The sequence below is a fragment of the Bubalus kerabau genome, chromosome X (genome assembly GCF_029407905.1).
Source record: "Bubalus kerabau isolate K-KA32 ecotype Philippines breed swamp buffalo chromosome X, PCC_UOA_SB_1v2, whole genome shotgun sequence".
NCBI classification, from domain to species: Eukaryota; Metazoa; Chordata; class Mammalia; order Artiodactyla; family Bovidae; genus Bubalus; species Bubalus kerabau.
Genome location: NC_073647.1, coordinates 68450467 through 68473594, shown reverse-complemented (window position 1 = coordinate 68473594; position 23128 = coordinate 68450467). Strand labels below are relative to the sequence as shown.

General features: G+C 43.3%; 1 protein-coding gene across 1 annotated transcript; it reads right to left on the bottom strand.

The window, feature by feature from the left end:
- Positions 1 to 7373: 7373 nt before the first annotated feature.
- LOC129639228 (polyadenylate-binding protein 4-like) lies at positions 7374 to 10445 on the bottom strand. Its single transcript, XM_055564259.1, is given in 1 exon segment — positions 7374 to 10445. A coding segment is annotated over 1 exon segment (1908 nt). The 5' UTR covers positions 9626 to 10445; the 3' UTR covers positions 7374 to 7717.
- Positions 10446 to 23128: the final 12683 nt, after the last annotated feature.

The window sequence follows — 23128 nt, the reverse complement described above, 5'->3', positions numbered from 1 at the left end:
AAACAGTAGTGGTGTGAATTTCATGGAATTCATCAACTCTGTTTTCCTCTCTCCATTGTAATAGCCACATGGCTTTCCTGATATATTACATTTATTAGCCTTTCTTATAATTAAGGGTGCCCATGAGACTAAGTTCTCATCATCTAAATATGAGTGAAAGTGATGTGTGACATTTACTGGTCAGGGTATAACAGTTGAGTCCCTCCTCCATTCTCTTTCTAACTCCTTTGAGCTAGATAATGGACTTACATCATGGATCCAGCTTTGACTGCCAAGTAAGTGAAGAATTCTTTGGCAGTCTGGTGAAAAATACGCATTTCTTTTCAGAATAAACTTTTAAATGCCAAAAAGTTATTTAGGATTACAAAGGGCACCGATAATGTTGAAATATAACTATAAAAATACTACAATGACAAATTAGTGATATAGTGTGGGTTGGTTTCATCCTGTCAATAGTAGTCCTATCAGCTAGGAATGCCTAAAGCACTCGCCCACTGGTACTACCTGTGAGGAGACTCCCATGGACATTTCCCCAACCAGAGCCAATGTTGTAGCTGGACTGGCCCTTGTGGTTCTTATTATGACTGTAACATGTACCTCAGTAACAACCATCAGGAAACTTTGAAAAAGCAAAGTTAATTACTCACAGGTCCTAGAGGGTATACAGCACACATGGACCACATAGCAAGGCCATGGAGAGAGATAAATAGAGAGACACAGAGACAGAGAGAGAAATGAACTTGAGGTTTGCATTTATTAGGGTCCAAGGGCAGGGTGACTAAATTTACTCTTTATTGGTGTATTTAAAACATAGGAGGGGATTTGGCATAGGAAGGGAAAAATGAAGTCACTTACCTGGTCAGTTATCTGGGTTACCCAGAGCTTTCTAAAAGAAGAACTTAATAGTTATCATGGGTGGGGGTGATATGGGTACTTATCTAGTTATGTAGCTAGTAGCTGTCATGTAGCTGACAATGTATTTATTTGAAATGGATGTCTTTGAATTGGATGCCTTGGCAATCAAAAGCTTAATATCAGGCACTTACACTGAATACAGTAACGTGTGCTTTTATGCTAACAATATCTATCTTCCAAAGTAACAGGAAGTATAAATGGTATTTTGAAATCTCTACAACTATAATATGTCTTGAGGTTATGTATGATTCTGTAATATGTATTGTCTTTTTTGTGACAAAAATTATAGGTACCGCTACCACTACTGTGGTTCTTAGCCCATATTTGTAAACTAATAAAATGCTAAATCTCAGCTTGAGGTTGTTGAAATAAAAAATAAAAATTTTTAATTTTCAAATTTATAGATTCTTTGAATTTTACCCTTAGGTTTTCTTGAAGGGTCAATGGGCTCCATGTTAAAAACTCTGCAATCTGCTTTGGCAGAGAAATGAGACCAAAGTAGCTTTGTATCTAAATGCTAACATGGAGTAGAGCTTCCTGTTGACCTAAAATGCTTATCTCAGATGTTTGAAGTGAAGTTGCTCAGTCGTGTCTGACTCTTTGCAACCCCATGGACTGTAGCCTACCAGGCTTCTCCATCCATGGGATTCTCCAGGCAAGAATACTGGAGTGGGTTACCATTTCCTTCTCCAGGGGTCTTTCCGACCCAGGGATCGAACCTGGGTCTCCTGCATTGGAGGCAGACGCTTTAACTTCTGAGCCCAAAATGCTTATCTCAGATCTTTAGGTGAGTAGAAATAAACTTCTATCTTCTTTAAGAGTCTTATTTATTGCTGGGTTTATTATCTATGTATACCTATCTATCTGTCTCTATCTATCTTAAGTGTTATTTATTTTATTTAATCTTCTTCTATTGATGGATGCTTAGGTTGCTTCCAAGTCTTGTCTATTGTAAATAACGCTGCAGTGAACATGGGGCACATATATCTTTTTAAGTGAATGTTTTCACTTTCTTTGGATAGATAACCAGAAGTTGAATTGCTGGATCATATGGTAGTTCTGGCCTTCCCTGGTGGCTCAGTTGGTAAAGAATCCACCTGCAAGGCAGGAGACTTGGGTTCGATCTCTGGGTTGGGAAGATCCCCTAGAGGAAGGCATGGCAACCCATTACAGTATTCTTGCCTGGAGAATCCCCATGGACAGAGGAGCCTGGCAGGCTACAGTCCATGGGATTGCATAGATTTCAACATGACTGAGAGACTGAGCACACAGCACATGAACCATAGGCTCTGCCTCTCTCCCCATCAAGCTCCCCCACAAAACCACCCATGATCTCAGTAGAGTTTTTCCAGCATGTATGTGGGCAGAGTCACGTCATCACTCATCCCCATAGACTTGCTTCGTGTCACTCTCCCTGTTACTTTCCCATCTTAGCTCCTCAACTCTCTCCCTCCCATTTTGTCCTAACAACACTAAATTTTTCCTCTATACTGGCAGAGCAGCCACTCCACTCTTCTGTGTCCTTGTTTCTGGTTAACACTTGGGTTGTTAAGGTTGGTATCAGAAGTCAGGCCGCAAGATGTAAAAACCAGGGCAAAAGAAGAGATGAGAGCTCTCAAGGGCTCTTAAACGTTGGAATACCTGATGTGAGGCTGGAGCCTTTTGTTGGTCAGGGAGAAGCTCCCAGTTTGTGAGTTCTCTCCTGACTGTAGGTCACCAGGCCTGGGGTAGGGTTTATGGCAACATCATCTCAGCCTCTCTTACCCACTTTGATGTGGCCGTTTTCTCATTTGCTGATGTGAAGGAGTTGCTCAATTAGTTTTTTCAGTCTTTTTCAGAAGAAATTGTTCTATATATATGTTATCAAGCAAGGGCTCCTATGCTGTTTCTGTGCCCAGGATGCAGAAAGCCAAACTCTGACAGCAAGTATTTGGAACAAAGCAAGGGTTTTTATTTTTTGCAGGGAGTGGGAGACAAGTCTCAGGTCCACTCCAGCTTGGCCTTTAAGGCTTTTGTTTTTAAAGGCAAAGAACAATGAAGCTGAGTTTAATCATTGTCAGTGATAGTGCTGTGACATTTCTTTTTTAAAATTTATTTATGTTCAATGGGAGAATAATTGTGTTACAATATTGTGTTGCTTTTTGTCATACATCAACATGAACCAGCAATATTTCCTGTCTCTCTTAAACCTCCCTCCCACCCCTAACCCCATCCCACCCCTGTAGGTTGGCACAGAGCACAGGTTTTGATATCAGACACTTGTAGCAGTAAGCGGCAGCTTGCAGCTAGCAACAGCGAGCTGTATGTAGCTGAAAGCAAGGTCTTCGTCTCCCAGATCGGGAGTCCTAACCACTGGACAACAGGAGCCAGCAGTTAGGACTAAGGTCCCTAGTCTTTTGTCTGCCTAGTCAAGAATGAATTCAGGCAAAGAGGCAGAAGGTAAAGAGTAAAGTAAAAAGTGTATTGAAAAGAAGAGTACAGGCTGAAAGGCACATGGGTAAGCTCAGAGTCACACTTTTGGGAAGTTTAAATCCTTTATAAAGAGAGCAGCTTTCTAGGTCTTTGTCTTCCCTCAGGCCAAACATCTTGTTTTGTCCCCCCCCCATCCCCGTTAATTTGTTTTAGGACCCTCCCCTTGGGTGTATATCCTTGACTCAGACAAGGTTTATGCCTCTCTTTGTCCTTGCCATGATTATTCCCTTGAGGTGTTTACAAGAGACAAAGACTGGCTATTCACCCTATTTCTGTTGTCACTTCCATTTCCGGGAGCAATCGGGGGCTGGTTGTAAATTCCTCAGCTGGAACCCATCTATCTCTTGCCTCAAGAAATGCAAAGAGGAGGCTGGCTGATTGTGAATTTCTGAACTGGAGCCCACCTATCTCTTATTCAGGAAATGCAAACAGAAGGGTGAATAATTGTAAACGTCCAACCTGCCCATCTATCTTCTATCTCAGTTTGAGCTCCCTGAGGCATACAGCAAATTCCCACTGGCTATCTATTTTACATATAGTAATGTATATATTTCCATGCTACTCTCTAAATTCTTAATAGTAGTTGCAGGAGTCAGGATGCCTTTGCAGTGATCTTTACAATTCTCTGGCCAAGTGGTCCATTGCTCAGGAGCCTGATAGCTTATCTTGCCCTGGAGAAAAAATTTGACTTTATATGTTAATGATGATGTCTACAACAGCAATTTTAGTCCTTTGACTCTGGTTGATTAGTGTTAGTTAGCATTAGGATTGAAGTCAGAGGGGGACAAGAAAGGGAATAAAGTTTTGGATAGAGAAATTAATCATAAACTGGGCAGAAGTCAGTTTTAGGGGGATTCGGTTTCATGTAGCTGTAAATTTGGTGTGTCTGTTGAAGAAGGTGAGTTTAGGACCTTCCTACATTCCCATCTGGAACCACCTCCTCATGTGGTGTTTTTTTGATTTGCATGTCTCTGTTGAGAGCATGGTAGATGGGTAAAAGGTTTTAAAGATAATAACAAAAAGGAAAACACATGCAAGAATATATTGGAAAATTTGACCTCAAGAATAAAAACCGCATGCTTGACAAAATGAAAGTGAAAATAAGATCATAGATAAGAATAAGATTTCTGAAATAAATGGATAAATGAATCAGGCACAGTGATATAATAAATGCCTACAAAAGTAATAAGAAAATGACATATAACCTGAGAGAGGAAAATTGGCAAAAATTTGAAAAACCGGTGCTCAAAGGAAGAAAAAATGATTGTCCAATAAGACTATGAAAACTGCTGGTAACTGGACTCCGGTACTGGCTGTAAAGGTAAATTTTAGGGTATCATAGGTTGGAGACATTAGTCTTATGACTCCTATCATGACTGATATGCACTACATATTCCACAGAAACAAAGGTCTTTGGCAGAGGCATGTTTTCAGGAACATCTGAAAACCAGCTTTTGGTATTTGGAATTTCAAGTGACCTTCTGTGTGTTTGGGAGTGAAAGTGCTGGTTGCAGGTAGACAGAAGGGTTCTGACCTCTTCTGCCACATAATCCACACCCGAGGCACTTACTGCAGGTGTGAGGAAGACTTTATATGGATTTCCCAGGACAGGTCTTCCTCTATATCCTCTGCTTTAGCTCCTCTCTGAGGTACCTAGATAATAATATTTGTTGCACATTTCTTGAGTTGCTTTGCAACTATAAACAACTCCCCTCCATCCTCCACTCCCATTCCCCCACCCCACTGCCCATATCCCCCTCCACATCCCCATCCTCATCCCTTCTCCACCCCAACCCCCCTCCACCTTACCCCATGCCCCTACCGCCTACCCTCTATGCCCCCTTGTGTTCCAACTAAAGGAAGATGCTTTGCAAATGTAAACAATCCCCTTTCACCCCCCACCCACCCTTCCCCTTCCCCCACACCCCATCCACCCTACCCGCCCCCCGCCCCCCGCCCCTGGCTCCCCTTTGTTTTCCAACAAATGGAAGATGTTAACCAGGAGCACATACCCCTAGGCCTCCTGAGCCTAAGGACTGGTAATATTAACCCCTGTGATGACACCCTATTATCTCAGCATCAAGCCAATCAGAGAATTGTGCACTAGCTGATCACAGATCCTGTGACTCTCCTCCCTCACTTGGCTTTTAAAAGTGTTTTGATGAAACCATTCTGGGAGTTCGGGGGCTTTTAGGGTAGGAACCCTGAAAGTCTCCTTGCAGGACCTTGCAATAAACCTTTCTCTGCTCCAAACTCCAATGTTTCAGTTTGTTTGGCCTCATTGTACATTGGCCACACAAACTTGCGTTAACACAGGGAGTTGGAAAATATCTCACATATTGCTTTTATTATCCTTCTCTTAGAAAACTGGTATCATTAGATAGATAGATAGATAGATACCTGGTGGAAATGAAAATGGAATTCAGATTGAGTGACTTCTGACATGTCCTTCAGGCCCAGCATATGTTATGGACATCTTGCAAACGTATGCTGAACTGGGACTAGAACGCAGATGTATGTCTGACAGGAAAGCCAAATGTTTCAAGCTCTCTATCTAAAGTGATTTCCTTAAATTTTTATATAGAAATATTTTTCCTCTAATGCATGTACCCTGGTAAGTTTCTAGTGTTTTCACTAATGTTTATTCATTAATTTATTGGATTGAAGGGTTCGGGTGTCTGAGGTGGAGATTAAAATTTTGCCTCTGAGGATGAATTTTCAGTATCTAGTTGGTGTAGAAAACTGCTGTCAACCATAAAGACTTGAGGTACTTTTGGTCTCTATGACAACCAGAGTATACCATCTTACCCTGGGAGGGGAAACATTTAACTTGGATGTTTACAGGCAGGAAGTGTATGATACTTGCATCAAAATAATTTGGTTGTCTACCATCACTGTGAGCATGTGTGTATGTGAGGGTATTGGAGAGGAGTAGAATATATGATTGCAAATGTAAGGTCTGATCAAAGAAGTTGTCAGAGCCACTGGCAGCCTCTGCTGAGAGGCTGAGTCACCAGTTAATCCATCCCCTCCCTTGTTTCTGTGTCCTCAGATGACACACCATAGTGTGAGGGCTCTGTGATCTTGGATTCTGTAGAGCCAAAATTTGTAAACCCTTTTGATTATACACCCCTCTCCAATAAATATTTTTGCAGTATTGTGGAAAAGACCCTGATGCTGGGAAAGATTGGGGGCGGGAGGAGAAGGGGATGACAAAGGATGATATGGTTGGATGGCATCCCTGACTCAATGGAGATGGGTTTGGGTGAACTCTGGGAGTTGGTAATGGACAGGGAGGCCTGGCCTGCTGCAGTTCATGGGGTCACAAAGAGTTGGACATGACTGAGCAACTGAACTGAACTGAACTGAAAAGATGTGTAATATGTCTACATATACTGAGGAAATTTGAGGAAGGTAAATTATAAATGCACAAGTTTCGAAGCAAATGAATTGTGAGATACAATGAATATATTGGAAATATTAATACAGTTTTTCCTGGTCTCCAATGGATCATTTACATACATCCTAGGTATCTGAATACCACTTAGGAAATTACTATGCCAAAGGAAAGCTTTTAAGTTATTGCTGTGCAGTGCTAAATTGCTTCAGTCGTGTCCGACTCTGCGACTCTATGGACTGTAGCCCACCAGGCTCCTCTGTCCATGGGATTCTCCAGGCAAAAATACTGCAGTGGGTTGCTGTGCCCTCCTCCAGGGATCTTCCCAGCCCAGGGATCAAACCCACGACTACTGCAGCTCCCGCATTATAGGTAGAATCTTTACGGCTGACCCACCAGGGAAGCCCCTTAACTTATTACATCACTAGTTAAATACTATGAATGGTTCCCCATTGCTACATGCATAAGGGACAAACTCCCTAATAAAACTTCTGGCCTCTGGTTGAATTCTGATTGCGATTTTTTTGATGCAGCAGTTTTTTTCCACATTCATTAATTATGTTTCAAAAGAAAGGCAGATTAGTTTAAGTTCTTGTTTCTTTTGTGTTTTTTTTTTTTATGGAGATTTTTTTCTTTATTGAGAAACTTAAGACTTGGGTACATCAAATAAAACCAATTTCTGGGGGGAAAAAAGCAAAACCCACAATAGAAAAAAAAGTTAACACTGTCTGGGCCACATCAGAACCCAGAGAATATATTCTTTAAATTGAAAAATTCTAGGTGCTTCATAATTGACCTTTTGATACAAAATGACCTATTAAATTTGCGATTGTGGTTCTTGGTGTTGAGGTCCATAGGACAAGCTAGGAGTCTTCAAACCTTGAGCTGAATTCCATGAGGGTTTATTTGGCTTTTGAATCGGTTTGTCCTTGTCTAAGAGGTAGCAGCAGCAACAGCGCCCACCTTCTGAGCAGCTTCTTTCTTGGCATGATGAGCCTGAAGGACCGCCACAGCCTCATCCACCTTGGAGCGGAGAGACTCGGGGGACTCCAGCATGTGCAGCAGCTCTGAGTTGTCGATCTCCAGCAGCACCCCAGTTATCTTCCCAGCCAGGTTCGAGTGCATCGTCTGGATGAGTGGGAACAGACGTTCACCCAGCATCTGCTTCTGTTCCTGGGGGGGTGCTGCAGCCAGCATGGAGGCGGTCAGTGGCTCCTGCCCCTGCACGTGGACCGCAGGCTGGGGTGCCTGCAGGGGCTGGATGGCCGGGTGAGGACTGCGGACGCTGGAGGCATATTTGTAAGGTGCAACAGCCCGAGGAGCAGCAGCAGCAACAGCGGCACGAGGCGCTAAGTTCTGCACAGCTGTGGGAACACCTCCAGACTGGCAGCTGTCAGTCAGCCCTTGCTGGGCGGCACCAGCCCCACCAAAGTCCATAGCCAAGCGGTCTGGGCACTCAGACCCGACTCTCTGAGCGGTAGTAGGGAGGCCGCGAGAGGCCGGAGCATTACCAGTTGGAGCCAGATGGCGAAGAGCTGGACGAGGCCCAGACTGGCGTATAGCACTTGGCATTCCTTGGAAGCCTTGCTGCCAGCGTGGATTAGGCCTCATCTGTGCTAACTGGTTAGGTGTGTAATATGGTGGTCTTCCCTGAGCCTGTGGAACTGCTGGCACAAAGTAGCCCCCAGCTGCAGGCTGGAACTGATTTAAGATGGCGTTGGCGGGCAGTGCCCTCATCCCGGCCACCCGCTGCATATATTGGTTGGTCAGGTGAGCCTTTCTCTCCTCCTTTCTCTGGGCCAGAGCGACATAAAGTGGCTTGGAGCCCACGATGCGTCCATTCATCTCCGTGACTGCTTTGGTTGCCTCTTCAGGGGATGAGAAGCAGACAAAGCCAAATCCTTTGCTTCTCCCATCCTCCAGCATCACCTTAGCACTGGTGATTGATCCAAAAGGAGAAAACTCTTTCCTTAACTTCTCGTCATTGATGGTGTCATCCAAGTTCTTAATGTAGAGATTCACCCCCTGATAGCGACTAATCCTCTCCTGCTTCAGCTGTTCAAATTTTCGCTTTAACTCGGCCTGCCGCTCCACTTTCTTTTGTGCACGGCCAACGAAAATGACCTTCCCAGTGATTTCTTTTCCATTCATCTCTTCCACAGCCTTATTGGCATCCTCGTGTTTTTCGTAACTCACAAAGCCAAAGCCTTTGGATTTCCCACTGGGATCTCTCATCACCTTGACACTTAGGGTCTTACCAAACTGGCTAAATAGCTCTTTCAGATTCTCATCATCAACCTCTTCCCCAAAGTTTTTGATGTAAACATTGGTGAATTCCTTGGCTTTGGCTCCAAGTTCGGCTTCCCGCTCTTTTTGAGACTTGAATCTGCCCACAAACACTTTGTGGTCATTGAGGAGCATGCCGTTCATCTTCTCGATGGCCTTGTCGGCAGCCTCCTAGGTCTCGAAGTGGACAAAGGCATAACCCTTAGAGCTGTTCTCATCACACACCACCTTGCAGGACAGAATGTTCCCAAAGACGTTTCCCACACCAGATTTTCTCAGAGACGGATCCCTCTGAGACCACAGGATCCGGATCGGCTTTCCCTTAATTACATCAAAGTTCATGGTGTCCAAGGCCCGCTCAGCGTCAGCCGGCTGCTGGAAGTTGACGTAGGCATAACCCAGGGAGCGGCGGGTGATCATATCGCGGCAGACCCGGATGGACAGCACAGGCCCCGCAGGACTGAACTTTTCGTACAGCATGGCCTCGGTGACGTCCGAGTGCAGGTCACCCACGTACAGGGAGGCCATGGGGTAGCTGCTGGCCGCAGCGTTCATCTCCCCAGCCCCCACCACCCCGAGCCCCGCCAGGAGGACTTCTTAAGAGGGACCGCACAGGACAAAGGGGGCTCCGCTCGGAGCCGTGGCCCACGCCGCGGCTCACAGGTGGCAGTGAAGCTCGGAGAAGCTGGGAGTCGGCTCCGAGGGCCGGAGAGGAGTTCGGGGACGGCTCGGACGAGACTGCCAAACCGCAGACAAAAGGCTCTCAAAAACAATATGGCCCTCCCTGGGAGTTTTTAATTTTTCAGCTGTCCTGGTCCGAAGCTCCCAATTTCAAAAAAAAGGAAAAAAATTAAAACGGGGACTCCCCTCCGAATGACAAAAAAATTTCCAGAGGCAACCTAGCGGTGCCCAAGGCGGCCTCCGGGACGCGCGTTTCTCTATAAATATAGGCCTCGGGCTCCCGGCGGTTTAAGATTACAGCAGCCCGGGGAAGAGGGAAACCAAATATTTGTCGGTGCCGACTCGGCAAGCCCCGGGCGGCCCGAGCGCGCAGCCGCCTCCCACGCCGGGCCGGCGAAGGGCAGCGCGGACACGTGGTGCGGGGAGGCCGGCGCGCGGGGGGCGAGGGCGGCGGGCGCGGGGCTGCCACGCGGCGCAACCGGGCGGCGGCGCGTGGACGCGGGCGCGCGGGCGGCTCACCACCGGACCGACGGACGGGGACCGACAGACGCCCAGGTGCGGCGGCGGCGGGCAGGCCGGAAGCGTGCGAAAGTGACTTCCCCGCGGTTTCTCCGAAGAGGATTCGTTTTTTTCTTTTTCTTTCTCTCTCTCTTTTTTTTTAAATTTTAAAGCGTTTTCGGGTTTTTTTTCTCTTTTTTTTTCTTCAGGCTACTAGGCCCGAAAGTGGTGGAGGCTGCGGCGACCCGGGGCGGAGAGGTCTTGTTTCTTTTGAATGAAATATGTTTTAGTAAGCAGTTGGAATAAAGTATATTTAAATCTCTTAGCTTCACATTTCTGACTCTGCTCTGTGACACTGAGGCATGTCACTGCTAACCCTGTTTCTGATTTTCTACCTTGTTCACTGTCAGCCTGTGCTCATGGTAGAGGGAGCCACATGATGACTTGTATCTGGAGGAAGGGAAGCAAGTAAGCCACACTTCTGTTCCTGGAATGAACTCTATTTGATCATAGCATATTATTCTTGTTATATATTGTAGGCTTATTCTGCTGAAGTATGTTTTTTTAAAAAACTTTTTATTTTATATTGGAGTATGTGTGTGTGCGTGCTTAGTTGTGTCTGACTCTTTGCAACACCATGCATTGTAATGCTCAAGGCTCCTCTGTCCATGGAATTCTCCAGGCAAGAATACTGGAGTGGGTAGCCATTCCTTTCCCCAGGGGATCTTCCTGACCAGGGATTGAACCCTAGTCTTCTGCATTGCAGGCAGATTCTTTACTACTGAACCACCTGGGAAGCCCCATATTGGCATATAGCTGATTAACAATATTGTGATAGTTTCAGGTGGACAGCAAAAGGACTCAGCCATACATATACATATATCCATTCTCCTCCATAGAATATGTTTAAATTAATGAGTTATATCAGACTGAAATTTTCATTTCATGTCATGACTTTTGTTATCTGATTTCATGGTAATGCTGGCCTCATTTAATGAGTTGAGAATTGGGAAATCTCTGGCAGCCCAGTGGTTAGGACTCAGCGATTTCACTGCTGAGGGCCCTGGTTCAGTCCTTGGTTGGGAATCTAAGATTCCACAAGCTGTGCAGAGTGGGGGAAAAAATTTAGGATTGTTCCCACCTCTTCTTTTTCCTCATGAATAGTTTATGTAGAAAAACTGTTAATTTCCTTCTGTTTCTACATATGATGGAGAAACAGGGACCTATTAGTGTCCTGTTAACTGCTATAAAAAAATTACCACAATTTTAGTGGTTTAAAACAACACACATTTATTATCTAACAGTTCTGGAAGTCAGAAGTCTGAAATGGGTTTGTCTGGGACGAAATCAAGGTATCAGTGGTGACCATGCTCCTCCAAGGTATCAGTGGTGGCCATGCTCTAGAAAGAATCTGTTTCCTTGTCTTTTCCAGTTCCTAGAGCTGCATATTTTACCTTCCTTTTCTTATGGCCTCTTTTCCCATCTTTAAAGCCATCCAGAAAGTATCTTCAAACCTCTATTTCCATTGTCACATCACCTTGTCTCTTACAAGGACACTTCCTTACAAAGACACTGGGCCAACTCAGCTATTGCAGGATATCTGCAATATCCTGAAAAATCTCCCCACTCAAGATCCTTAACTTAATTACATCTTTGAAGTCCTTTTTGCAGTACAAGGTAATATATTCACAGATTCTGGGGGTTAGGATGTAGAAGTCTTTGGGTGTCTATAATTCAACCTACCACAAGTTCCTATGAAACAACCAAAATATCAGAAAAAATATGAAATAATGGTTTTCAGCACACTAAACAAAAAGAAACAAAATAAGAGACTGGAAACAAATCAAAGCTAGCATCATACTCACTAGTGAAAGACTAAAATCTTTCCTCTTAAAAATCAAAAGCAGATGAGGATCCTTGCTCTTTCCACTTCTATTTAATAATGTGCTGGGGGGTTTAGGTGAATTAGCCAAGAAAAAGAAATAAAAGGCATGCATATTGAAAAGGAAGAAATAAAACTATTTCTATTTGCAGAAGACAAGGTCTTACATATATATGATTGAGTGTGTGTTCATATGCATACATCTAAGTTACCTGATTTCTGACAAATGTGACATGAGCGAAAGTCAGCTGGATATGTTTGCATATATAAATGCAAAAGGTAAAAAATAATTTAAAGAAAACATAGGGAATATCTTCATGATTTTGAAGTAGGCAACATTTTCTGTAACAGGTCACAGCAGAAGTAAAATGCTAGCAATAAAGAAAAAAGACTGTATAAAACTTAACATTTGTTCAGCAAAAGGCATCATTAAGAAAGAGAAAAGCAGTGGCGGATTCATTTTGATATTTGGCAAATCTAATACAGTTATGTAAAGTTTAAAAATAAAATAAAATTAAAAAAAAAAAAAAAAAAAAAAAGAAAGAGAAAAGCAATGGACCAAAAAAAAAAAAAAAACAAACCACTGTTTCCTCACTATACTTAAGTGTCACATTTTTCAGAAATAAGGTAACAACATGTATGTATATGCCCATACACACATTTAATCATATATATAAATATAAGACCATGTCTTCTGCAAATCGAAATAGTTTTATTTCTTCCTTTTCAACATGCATGCCTTTTATTTCTTTTTCTTGGCTACTCGACCTAAAACCCCCAGCACATTATTAAATAGAAGAATGGGACTGTTTATTTGTGTTACATGTGTCCAGCAAAGGAATTATATCCAGAATACATTAAAAATTCCTACAAATTGATAAATAAAGGCAAACAATCCATTAGAAAAAATGGGAAAAGACAAACAGGTACTTCAGAAAAAATGGCTAATACAAATGACTAATAAACAAATCAAAAGGATTTCAACCTCATTATTCATGAAGATCTGGGAAATGAATATTAAAGCATACTGTGATGCTTTTACTTTCACACTTGAATAGGTAAAATGAAAAATGATAGAAATATCATGTTTTTGTGAGAATGTGAAGCAAGTGATGCAAATGAAAGTTGATACAACCACTTTGGAAATTTATTTGGCAACACCAATATATGTGAATTTATACATAACCTATGATGCAACAGTTTCACTCCTATTTATCCAACAGAATTATATGCATATATGCACCAAAACACACATATGAGTGTTCACATCAACACTATTCACAGTAGGCAAAAATATTTTAACTCTCCAAATGCATATGAAAAATAGAATTTCTAGATAAATTGTGGTATATTCACATCAGAGAATAACATGGAGCAATGAAAATGAACAAGCTACAACTACTCACACAAAAAAATTAGATGACTCTTACAAAAGCAGCAGAGATCAGTCACAAAAGAGTATATAGTAAAACCCGTTTTAAAGCTCAAAAATAGGGAAAACTAATCCATGAAGATAGAAGTCAGATTAGTGTTTGCTCTTAGAAGGTTTAGTAACTTGAAGCAGACATGAGAGGGGACTCTAAGATGTGGCAATGCGCTGTTTCTTTTTCTGAGTGCTGCTATACCGATGTGGTCACATTGTGAAAAACCAGTGAGCTACATACGCACTTGTGGTTTGTTCACTGTTTTTCTGTAGGTTGTACTTCAATAAAAATTACTACAAATATGACTTCCCTGCTGGTTCAGTGTTTAAGAATCCACCTTGCAATGCAGAGGACACTGGTTCTGGACTGGGAAGATCCCTGGTCTGGAAATATCCCACATGTTTTGAAGCAACGAAGCCCATGTGCCACAACTACTGAGGTTGTGCTCTGGAGCTGGAGAGCTGCAACTACTGAGCCCGAGTGCCCAAAAGTCTGTGTTCTGCAACAAGAGAAGCCACCACAAGGAGAAGCCCATGCACCACAGCTAGAGAGTAGTCCCCTCTCGCTGCAACTAGAAAAAGCTTGCTTGCAGCAATGATGACCTGGCACGGTCTAAATAAATATATAATTTTAAAAATCACTAAAAATAGAAATGAGAAGATAAAAAACACAGACTGGGGTCAGCCAATTATGAACCCTAAATCCTTGTCAAATCTAAAAGGCTTCTGTGCCCAGGCTTAAAGAGATCCTTATCTGGCCGCAGCAGGGCAGGCTGTGCTGAAAACCAGGGTCAGCAGCTACCAGTAAGAGAAGTAGAGCTGTCAAATGGCATGGGGTGCATAACTTGAACAGATCTTCTATGTCCAAATCAGGGCCTTCATGAAAAATAGTAAGACCTTAAGACCTTCGATAGGGAGATTTGCATGCAAGTGTGGGAAATAAAACCCACTGACCCAAACCCAAGGAATGGACTTAGAGACACGAGGTGCAGTGGGAAGCGAGGCCTTACTAACAGTCTTGCAAGATTGGGTGTCTGATGGGTAGGCACATCCAGAGTCATTACAAGGAGCAATTTATCTTCTCAGCACCCAAGTCCTTCCCTCAGTTCATCATTTGCTGAGTATTACGGGTTAACAAAAGCAGAGACATTACTTTGCCAACAAAGGTCTGTCTAGTCAAGGCTATGGTTTTTCCAGTGGTCATGTATGGATGTGATAGTTGGACTGTTAATAAAGCTGAGCGCAGAAGAATTGATGCTTTTGAACTGTGGTGTTGGAGAAGACTCTTGAGAATCCCTTGGACTGCAAGGAGATCCAACCAGTCCATCCTAAAGGAGATCAGTCCTGGGTGTTCTTTGGAAGGGATGATGCTAAAGCTGAAACTCCAATACTTTGGCCACCTCATGCGAAGAGTTGACTCATTGGAAAAGACTCTGATGCTGGGAGGGATTGGGGGCAGGAGAAGAAGGGGACGACAGAGGATGAGATGGCTGGATGTCATCACTGACTCAATGGATGTGAGTCTGAGTGAACTCCTGGAGTTGGTGATGGACAGGGAGGCCTGGCGTGCTGTGATTCATGGGGTCGCAAAGAGTCGGACATGACTGAGCGACTGAACTGAACTGAACTGAATGGGTTAACAATCTTCCCGTAGTCAACTACAAGGTTAACAGTCTTTGCCCTAGATTTATTACATATCCTGCACATTTATTCCCATTCTTATTTTTGGATTCACCAATAGAATGAACCCCTGTGAAAATCCCAGGCATTTTACTCTCCCTTTGTTTGCCCAGACTTTCCCACACTACTATCCCTTACTATTACATCAGCAGGCTCTTACTCAAAGTTTAGTAGTCCTTGAAAATGGATACTTTAAGTTTTATTTCTTACAGCAAGAACCTAAGAAACTTAAACTACCAGATTTCCTTATCATTCTAGAAACAGTCCTCCCATACCCATCCCTCTGACTTAACTAGAGCAGAGCAGCCTCCTCATATTTGGAGGCCCTGAAGATGTATTACCAACACAAGATACTTGCCAAACTACACATAGAACTTCCACACTTTCATTGGCTCCAAGCCCATTAAGCAAGGCTGGTTCTCATGACAGGCAGAGCAGGGAGGTGAAGGTCCTGTTCTAGGCGGAGAGTTTAAAATCAAAGGAAGTAGAAAACTAGGCTCAGATACACTGGGACATATTTGGGAGTGGATCTTGAGGCTTTGAATTGAAACTAAGGAGAATAGAGGAGCATTATTGACATGACCTCATAGTATGACTGGTTAAACAACTACTCACTCTCTGGAGAACAGTGACTGACCAGTTAATTACTTGCTATAGAAAGTCACTTGGCCCTTGGCCCTGGTTTTGCAGCTGTTGTGCAAACCAGTGTTTATAGCCACCATGTGCTCCCAGAGTGTCACACTGTGGATCATGGGGGCAGGGAAATTGATGCTACCAGGCTGATACTACTGCTGATTGTTGTGATTAATAAACTTGTTTACTCTGATTCCTTTCTCCAGGGGATCTTCCTGACTCAGGAGTTGAACCCAGGTCTCCTGCATTGCAGGCAGGTCCTTTAATGTCTAAGTCACCAGGGAAGCCCAGTTCAGTCACTCAGTCGGGTCTGACTCTTTGTGATCTCATGGACTGCAGCACGCCAGGCCTCCTTGTCCTTCACCAATTCCAGGAACTTGCTCAAACTCATGTCCATCAAGTCAGTGATGCCATCCAACCATCTCATCCTCTGTTGTCCCCTTCTCCTCCTGCCTTCAATCTTTCCCAGCATCAGGGTCTTTTCCAATGAGTCAGTTCTTTGCATCAAGTGGCCAAAATATTGGAGCTTCAACTTCAGCATCAGTCCTTCCAATGAATATTGAGGACTGATTTCCTTTAGGATTGACTAGTTTGATCTCCTTGTAGTCCAAGGGACTCTCAAGAGTCTTCTCCAACTCCACAGTTCAAATGCATCAATTCTTTGGTGCTCAGCTTTCTTTATAGTCCAACTCTCACATCCATACATGACCACTGGAAAAACCATAGCCTTGATGAGACAGACCTTTGTTGATAAAGTAATGTCTCTGCTTTTTAATATGCCTTCTAGGTTGGTCATAACTTTCCTTCCTAGGAGTAAGCGTCTTTTAATTTCATGGCTGCAATCACCATCTGCAGTGATTTTGGAGCCCCCCAAAATAAAGTCAGCCACTGTTTCCCCATCTATTTGCCACAAAGTGATGGGAGCAGATGCCATGATCTTAGTTTTCTGAATGTTGAGCTTTAAGCCAACTTTTTCACTCTCCTCTTTCACTTTCATCTAGAGGCTCTTTAGTTCTTCTTCACTTTCTGCCATAAGGGTGGTGTCATCTGCATATCTGAGGTTATTGATATTTCTCCCGGCAATCTTGATTCCAGCTTGTGCTTCATCCAGCCCAGTATTTCTCATAATGTACTCTGCATATAAGTTAAATAAGCAGGGTGACAATATACAGCCTTGACATACTCCTTTTCTTATTTGGAACCAGTTACAAATATCTTCTACAATGGCAAGCCTCTGGTGGGGAGTGTAGGGAATGTGTTAATTTCTTCCTTCCTGCCATCTACAGGTGGACAGGGTTCTGAACAAAGACACTTAGGTTTAACAGTCTGGTGGTGCAGGACTCTCTAAAGGCAGGCCATTATGCATGATTATAATAACAAAGGCAATGAAAAGCAAGTCAAAGAAAACAGTTCCAACCTGGAGTCAGAATTAGCTTTTCACTGCAGCACAACTGCTACCTATACTTACAACATGATGCCATACAGAGTAGTAAGATGCACATCTATAAGATGCAGCCATGAGGCAAATGAGGGAAATCTGAGAACACATCTCCCAAAAGGCAGGAGTGTTAGAGATTCAGTTGGTGCATCTAGGGCCAGAGTAAAAACTGTTGTTGCTAACATGCATGAATGCCAAGGGGTGGCTCATTCATCCTGATAAGATATAGAGACCAGCTACTCAAGTTAAATTCTAGGGATCCATGTGGGTTGACCAATCTCCAAAATAGTAGAGTTAGAGTCATTCACCCTATGGCTCACTACTACCTAAAAATAAGAGTGACCCCGTGAACTGTAGCCCACCAGACTCCTCTATCCCTGGAATTTTTTAGGCAAGAATACTGGAGTGGGTTACCATTTCCTATTCCAGGGGATCTTCCTGACCCAGGGACAAAACCTGTATCTCTTGCATCTTCTGAATTGGCAAGTGGATTCTTTACCACTGAGCCACTAAGGAAGCCCAAAAAGAAGACCAGCACAATTTTGATCTCAAAAGGAGAAGAGTGAGTAGTCCTGAATAGAGATCTTAGTTCTCTGCCTAGGGATTGAACCTAGGTAGCCTAAATGAGAAGGCAATGGCACCCTACTCCAGTACTCTTGCCTGGAAAATCCCATGGACAGAGGAGCCTGGTAGGCTGCAGTCCGTGGGATCGCTAAGAGTCGGACATGACTGAGTAACTTCCCTTTCACTTTTCACTTTCCTGCATTGGAGAAGGAAATGGCAACCCACTCCAGCGTTCTTGCCTGGAGAATCCCAGGGATGGCGGAGCCTGGTGGACTGCCGTCTATGGGATCACACAGAGTCGGACACAACTGAAGCGACTTAGCAGCAGCAGCAGCAGCCTGAATGAAAACTCAGGAATCCTAGCTACCAGACCAGCAGGAGCTAGAGGCTGGAAGCAAGTGGTCCTGGCTCTTTCCCCCATTTGAAAGCAAGAATATTTAAAGGATGCAAAAACTGTAGAAACAGGTACAAAGTTTATTATTAGAGATATAATGTATTGGAGAGCATACAGAGAAACAGGTTGTTTATTTAAGAGAGAAGCAAAGCAGAAATACACACCAAGAAAGAAAGGGTATGGTCATCCTCTCTAATGAGGTGGAGTGCAGTAAATCAGAAGCTAGGCAGAGACACACACCTAAAGAGGAGTGTGGGCATCCTGAATGAAGAGAAACTTTGTAAGTCAGAAGCTAGGCAGAGACACACACCCAGAGAGGAGCACGGGCATCCTGAGTGAGGAGGAGAGCTGTAAATAGGTGATGTAAATCACTTATATAGGACAGTCCTTCCGGGTCTTTGTTTACCTTTGAAAAATCATCTTGTTTCTTTTTTCACACCTGACTGGTCCTTGGACCCTCTCCCATCTTTTTCTAAGATGGATCCTACTGCAGAGGCCTATGGGTGCATGACCACTCTTATTGGGGCTCCCTCCCTTTTAGGCTCTCAAGAAGCCTTCCCACTCATGTGCAGACAGGGAAGTCTTTCTTGACCTCAGGAGTGGACACCTTATCTCTTTGATTTAGGAGAGCTCAACTTTCACTTTCATGCATTGAAGAAGTAAATTGAAACCCATTCCAGTGTTCTTGCCTGGAGAATCCCAGGGACAGGGGAGCTTGGTGGGCTGCCATCTATGGGGTCGCACAGAATCGGACATGACTGAAGCGACTTAGCAGCAGCAGCAGCAGCAGCAGCAACTTTTGCCACTAGCTTTGTCTTTGGAGTGTCTGGGTGAGAACAAAGCTTGAATTCTACTCCACTTAACAAACACCAGGTGTCCAGCCCAGAGGCATACTATCTCCTGCCTCAATTTGACTGTTTGGGTATTATAGAGACAATACGTCTCACCTAGATAGTTTTTGTGCCCTATGTATACATTGAACAGAAAAGCTAGCAAATTTAACGGAGTCCAGGAGTAGCAGATAGTTGGGGTAGTGCACCAGGCTATCTCAGCAACCCTACATTTGATGCCTGTAAAACCCCAAGGGTCTCCTAGAATTGTAGGTGTCTGCTGCTGATAAGTAGGTTGATTTGAGCTTCTAGCAAGGGAGACCACCTCCACCTGGAAGTGCCTCTTGGAGTCCTGAACTTGATGCCTCTCTGACAGGGCCATCCACTGCACCCTATTTGAGCAACAGCTACTTGCCTGCTACTGGGCATTTGTGGAGAATGAAAGCCTTAGTTAGGACTACCAGGTAACAGCACATCCAGATATCTCTACCTTGAGTTTTTTTCCACTCACATCCTAACAAGGTTGAGAAAGTACAACAGTCTTATTAAATGAAAATGTATTTGAGAGGCAAGTCTGGTCCTATGGCTCTGACTTGTTAATATGGAAAGGTTGTGGCTACTTCTTTAAGGGCCATTTCACCTATGTTTATTCAATATGGAAAGGTTGTGGCTATTTCTTTAAGGGCCATTTCACCTATGTTTATTCAACCAAAAGGGAAGTCTTTAGCTACCTGGTGACCACACTTCTAAGAAACCCCCAAGGATGTTTGGCCTTGGCTTACTGGCATGTTGGCCAAAATAAAAGGTAATAGTGACTCTGGGCATCAGCAGTCATTCAGCCTCAATGCCAGTCATAAAGAACTCACTGAAGGGAGCAACAGTTAGTATCATGGGCTAAATTAAAAGCTGGCATCCTTGACCTAGAAAATGCTCCTGAAGAGCAGGCATGCTGTATTTTCACTAGCCCTTGGGCTATGGCTAATAGCCTAATTGTCTATTTGAATTAATGGGGGGTGATTTATTATCAGATTGGGCAAGTGGCCCTGCCACCAGAATTAAATGAGCTCAAAAGGCCTCCATCGGGTTACTTACAAGCCAGCGATTTGACTGAGTTCTGTCCACTGCTGGCAAAGAGACTACTTCTGTTCTCTGCTGCCATCTGGTGGCTACTTCTAGCGTCTAACAGCATCATCTTTCAGGATTTGAAATAGCTCAACTGGAATTCCATCACCTCCACTAGCTTTGTTAGTAGTGATGCTTCCTAAGGCCCACTCGACTTCGTACTCCAGGATGTCTGGCTCCAGGTGAGTGGTCACACCACCGTGATTATCTGGTTCGTGAAGATCTTTTTTGTACAGTTCTGTGTATTCTTGCCACCTCTTCTTAATATCTTCTGCTTCTGTTAGGTCCATACCATTTCTGTCCTTTATTGTGCCCATCTTTGCATGAAATGTTCCCTTGGTATCTCTAATTTTCTTGAAGAGATCTCTAGTCTTTCCCATTCTGTTGTTTTCCTCTATTTATTTGCATTGATCGCTGAGGAAAGCTTTCTTACCTCTCCTTGCTATTCTTTGGAACTCTGCATTCAAATGGTTATATCTTTCCTTTCCTCCTTTGTCTTTCCTGTCTCTTCTTTTCACAGCTATTTGTAAGGTCTCTTCAGACAACCATCTTGCCTTTTTTTTTCTTGGGGATGGTCTTGATCCCTGTCTCCTGTACAATGTCATGAACCTCCGTTCATAGTTCTTCAGGCACTCTGTCTATCAGATCTAATCCCTTGAATCTATTTCTCACTTCCACTGCATAATCATAAGGGAGTTGATTTAGGTCACACCTGAATGGTCTATTGGTTTTCCCTACTTTCTTGAATTTAAGTCTGAATTTGGCAATAAGGATTTCATGATCTTAGCCACAGTCAGGTCCTGGTCTTGTTTTTGCTGACTGTATACAGCTTCTCCAACTTCGGCTGTAAATAATATAATCAACTTGATTTTGGTATTGACTATCTGGTGATGTCCATGTGTAGAGTCTTCTCTTGTGTTGTTGGAAGAGGGTGTTTACTATGACCAGTACATTCTCTTGGCAAAACTCTATTAGCCTTTGCCCTGCTTCATTCTGTACTCCAAGGCCAAATTTGCCTGTTACTCCAGGTATTTCTTGACTTCCTACTTCTGCATTCCAGTCCCTTATAATGAAAAGGATATCTTTTTTGGGTGTTAGTTCTAGAAGGTCCTGTAGGTCTTCATAGAACAGTTCAACTTCAGCTTCTTCAGCATTACTGGCTGTGGCATAGACTTGGATTACCATGATATTGAATGGTTTGCCTTGGAAATGAACAGAGATCATTCTGTCGTTTTTGAGATTGCATCGAAGTACTGCATTTCAGACTCTTTTGTTGACTATGATGGCTACTCCATTTCTTTTAAGGGATTCTTGCCCACAGTAGTAGATATAACAGTCATCTGTGTTTAATTCACCCATTCCAGTCCATTTTAGTTCGCTGATTCCTAAAATGTTTATGTTCACTCTTGCCATCTCCTGTTTGACCACTTCCAGTTTGCCTTGATTCATGGACCTAACATTCCAGGTTCCTACGCAATATTGCTCTTTACAGCATCAGACTTTACTTCTATCACCAGTCACATCCACAACTGGGTGTTGTTTTTGCTTTGGCTCAGTCTCTTCATTCTTTCTGGAGTTATTTCTCCACTGATCTCCAGTAACATATTGGGTACCTACTGATCTGGGGAGGTCATCTTTCAGTGTCCTATCTTTTTGCCTTTTCATCCTGTTCATGGGGTTCTCAAAGCAAAAATACTGAAGTGATTTGCCATTCCCTTCTCCAGTGGACCACGTTTTGTCAAAGCTAGTGGAGGTGATGGAATTTCAGTTGAGCTATTTCAAATCCTAAAAGATGATGCTATGAAAGTGCTGCACTCAACATGTCAGCAAATTTGGAAAACTCAGCAGTGGCCAAAGGACTGGAAAAGGTCTGTTTTCATTCCAATTCCAAAGAAAGGCAATGCCAAAGAATGCTCAAACTATTGCACAGTTGCACTCATCTCACACTCTAGTAAAGTGATGCTTAAAATTCTCCAAACCAAGCTTCAACAGTACATGAACGGTGAACTTCCAGATGCTCAAGCTGGCTTTAGAAAAGGCAGAGGAACTAGAGATTAAATTGCTAACATCTGTTGGATCATGGAAAAAGCAAGAGAGTTCCAGAAAATCATCTGCTGCTGCTTTATTGACTATGCTGAAGCCTTTGACTGTGTGAATCACAATAAACTGTGAAAAATTCTGAAAGAGATGGGTATACCAGACCACCTGACCTGCCTCTTGAGAAACCTGTGTGCAGGTCAGGGAGCAACAGTTAGAACTGGACATGGAACACCAGACTGGTCCTAAATCAGGAAAGTTGTGTGTCAAGGCTGTATATTGTCACCCTGCTTATTTAACTTATATGCAGAGTATATCATGAGAAACACTGGGCTGGATGAAACACAAGCTGGAATCAAGATTGCCGGGAGAAATATCAGTAACCTCAGATATGCAGATGATACCACCCTTATGGCAGAAAGCAAAGAAGAACAAAAGAGCCTATTGATGAAAGTGAAAGAGGAGAGTGAAAAAGTTGCCTTAAAACTCAACATTCAGAAAATTAAGATCATGGCATCTGGTCCCATACTTCATGGCAAATAGATGGGGAAACAGTGAACACAGTGGCTGACTTTATTTTTTTGGGCTCCAAAATCACTGCAGATAGTGACTGCAGCCATGAAATTAAAAGATGCTTGCTCCTTGGAAGAAAAGTTATGACCAACCTAGACAGTATATTAAAAAGCAGAGACATTACTTTGCCAACAAAGGTCCATCTAGTCAAAGCTTTGGTTTTTCCAGTAGTCATGTATGGATGTGAGAGTTGGACTATAAAGAAAGCTGAACACCAAAGAATTGATGCATTTGAACTGTGGAGTTGGAGAAGACTCTAGAGAGTCCTTTAGACTGCAAGGAGATCTAACCAGTCCATCGTAA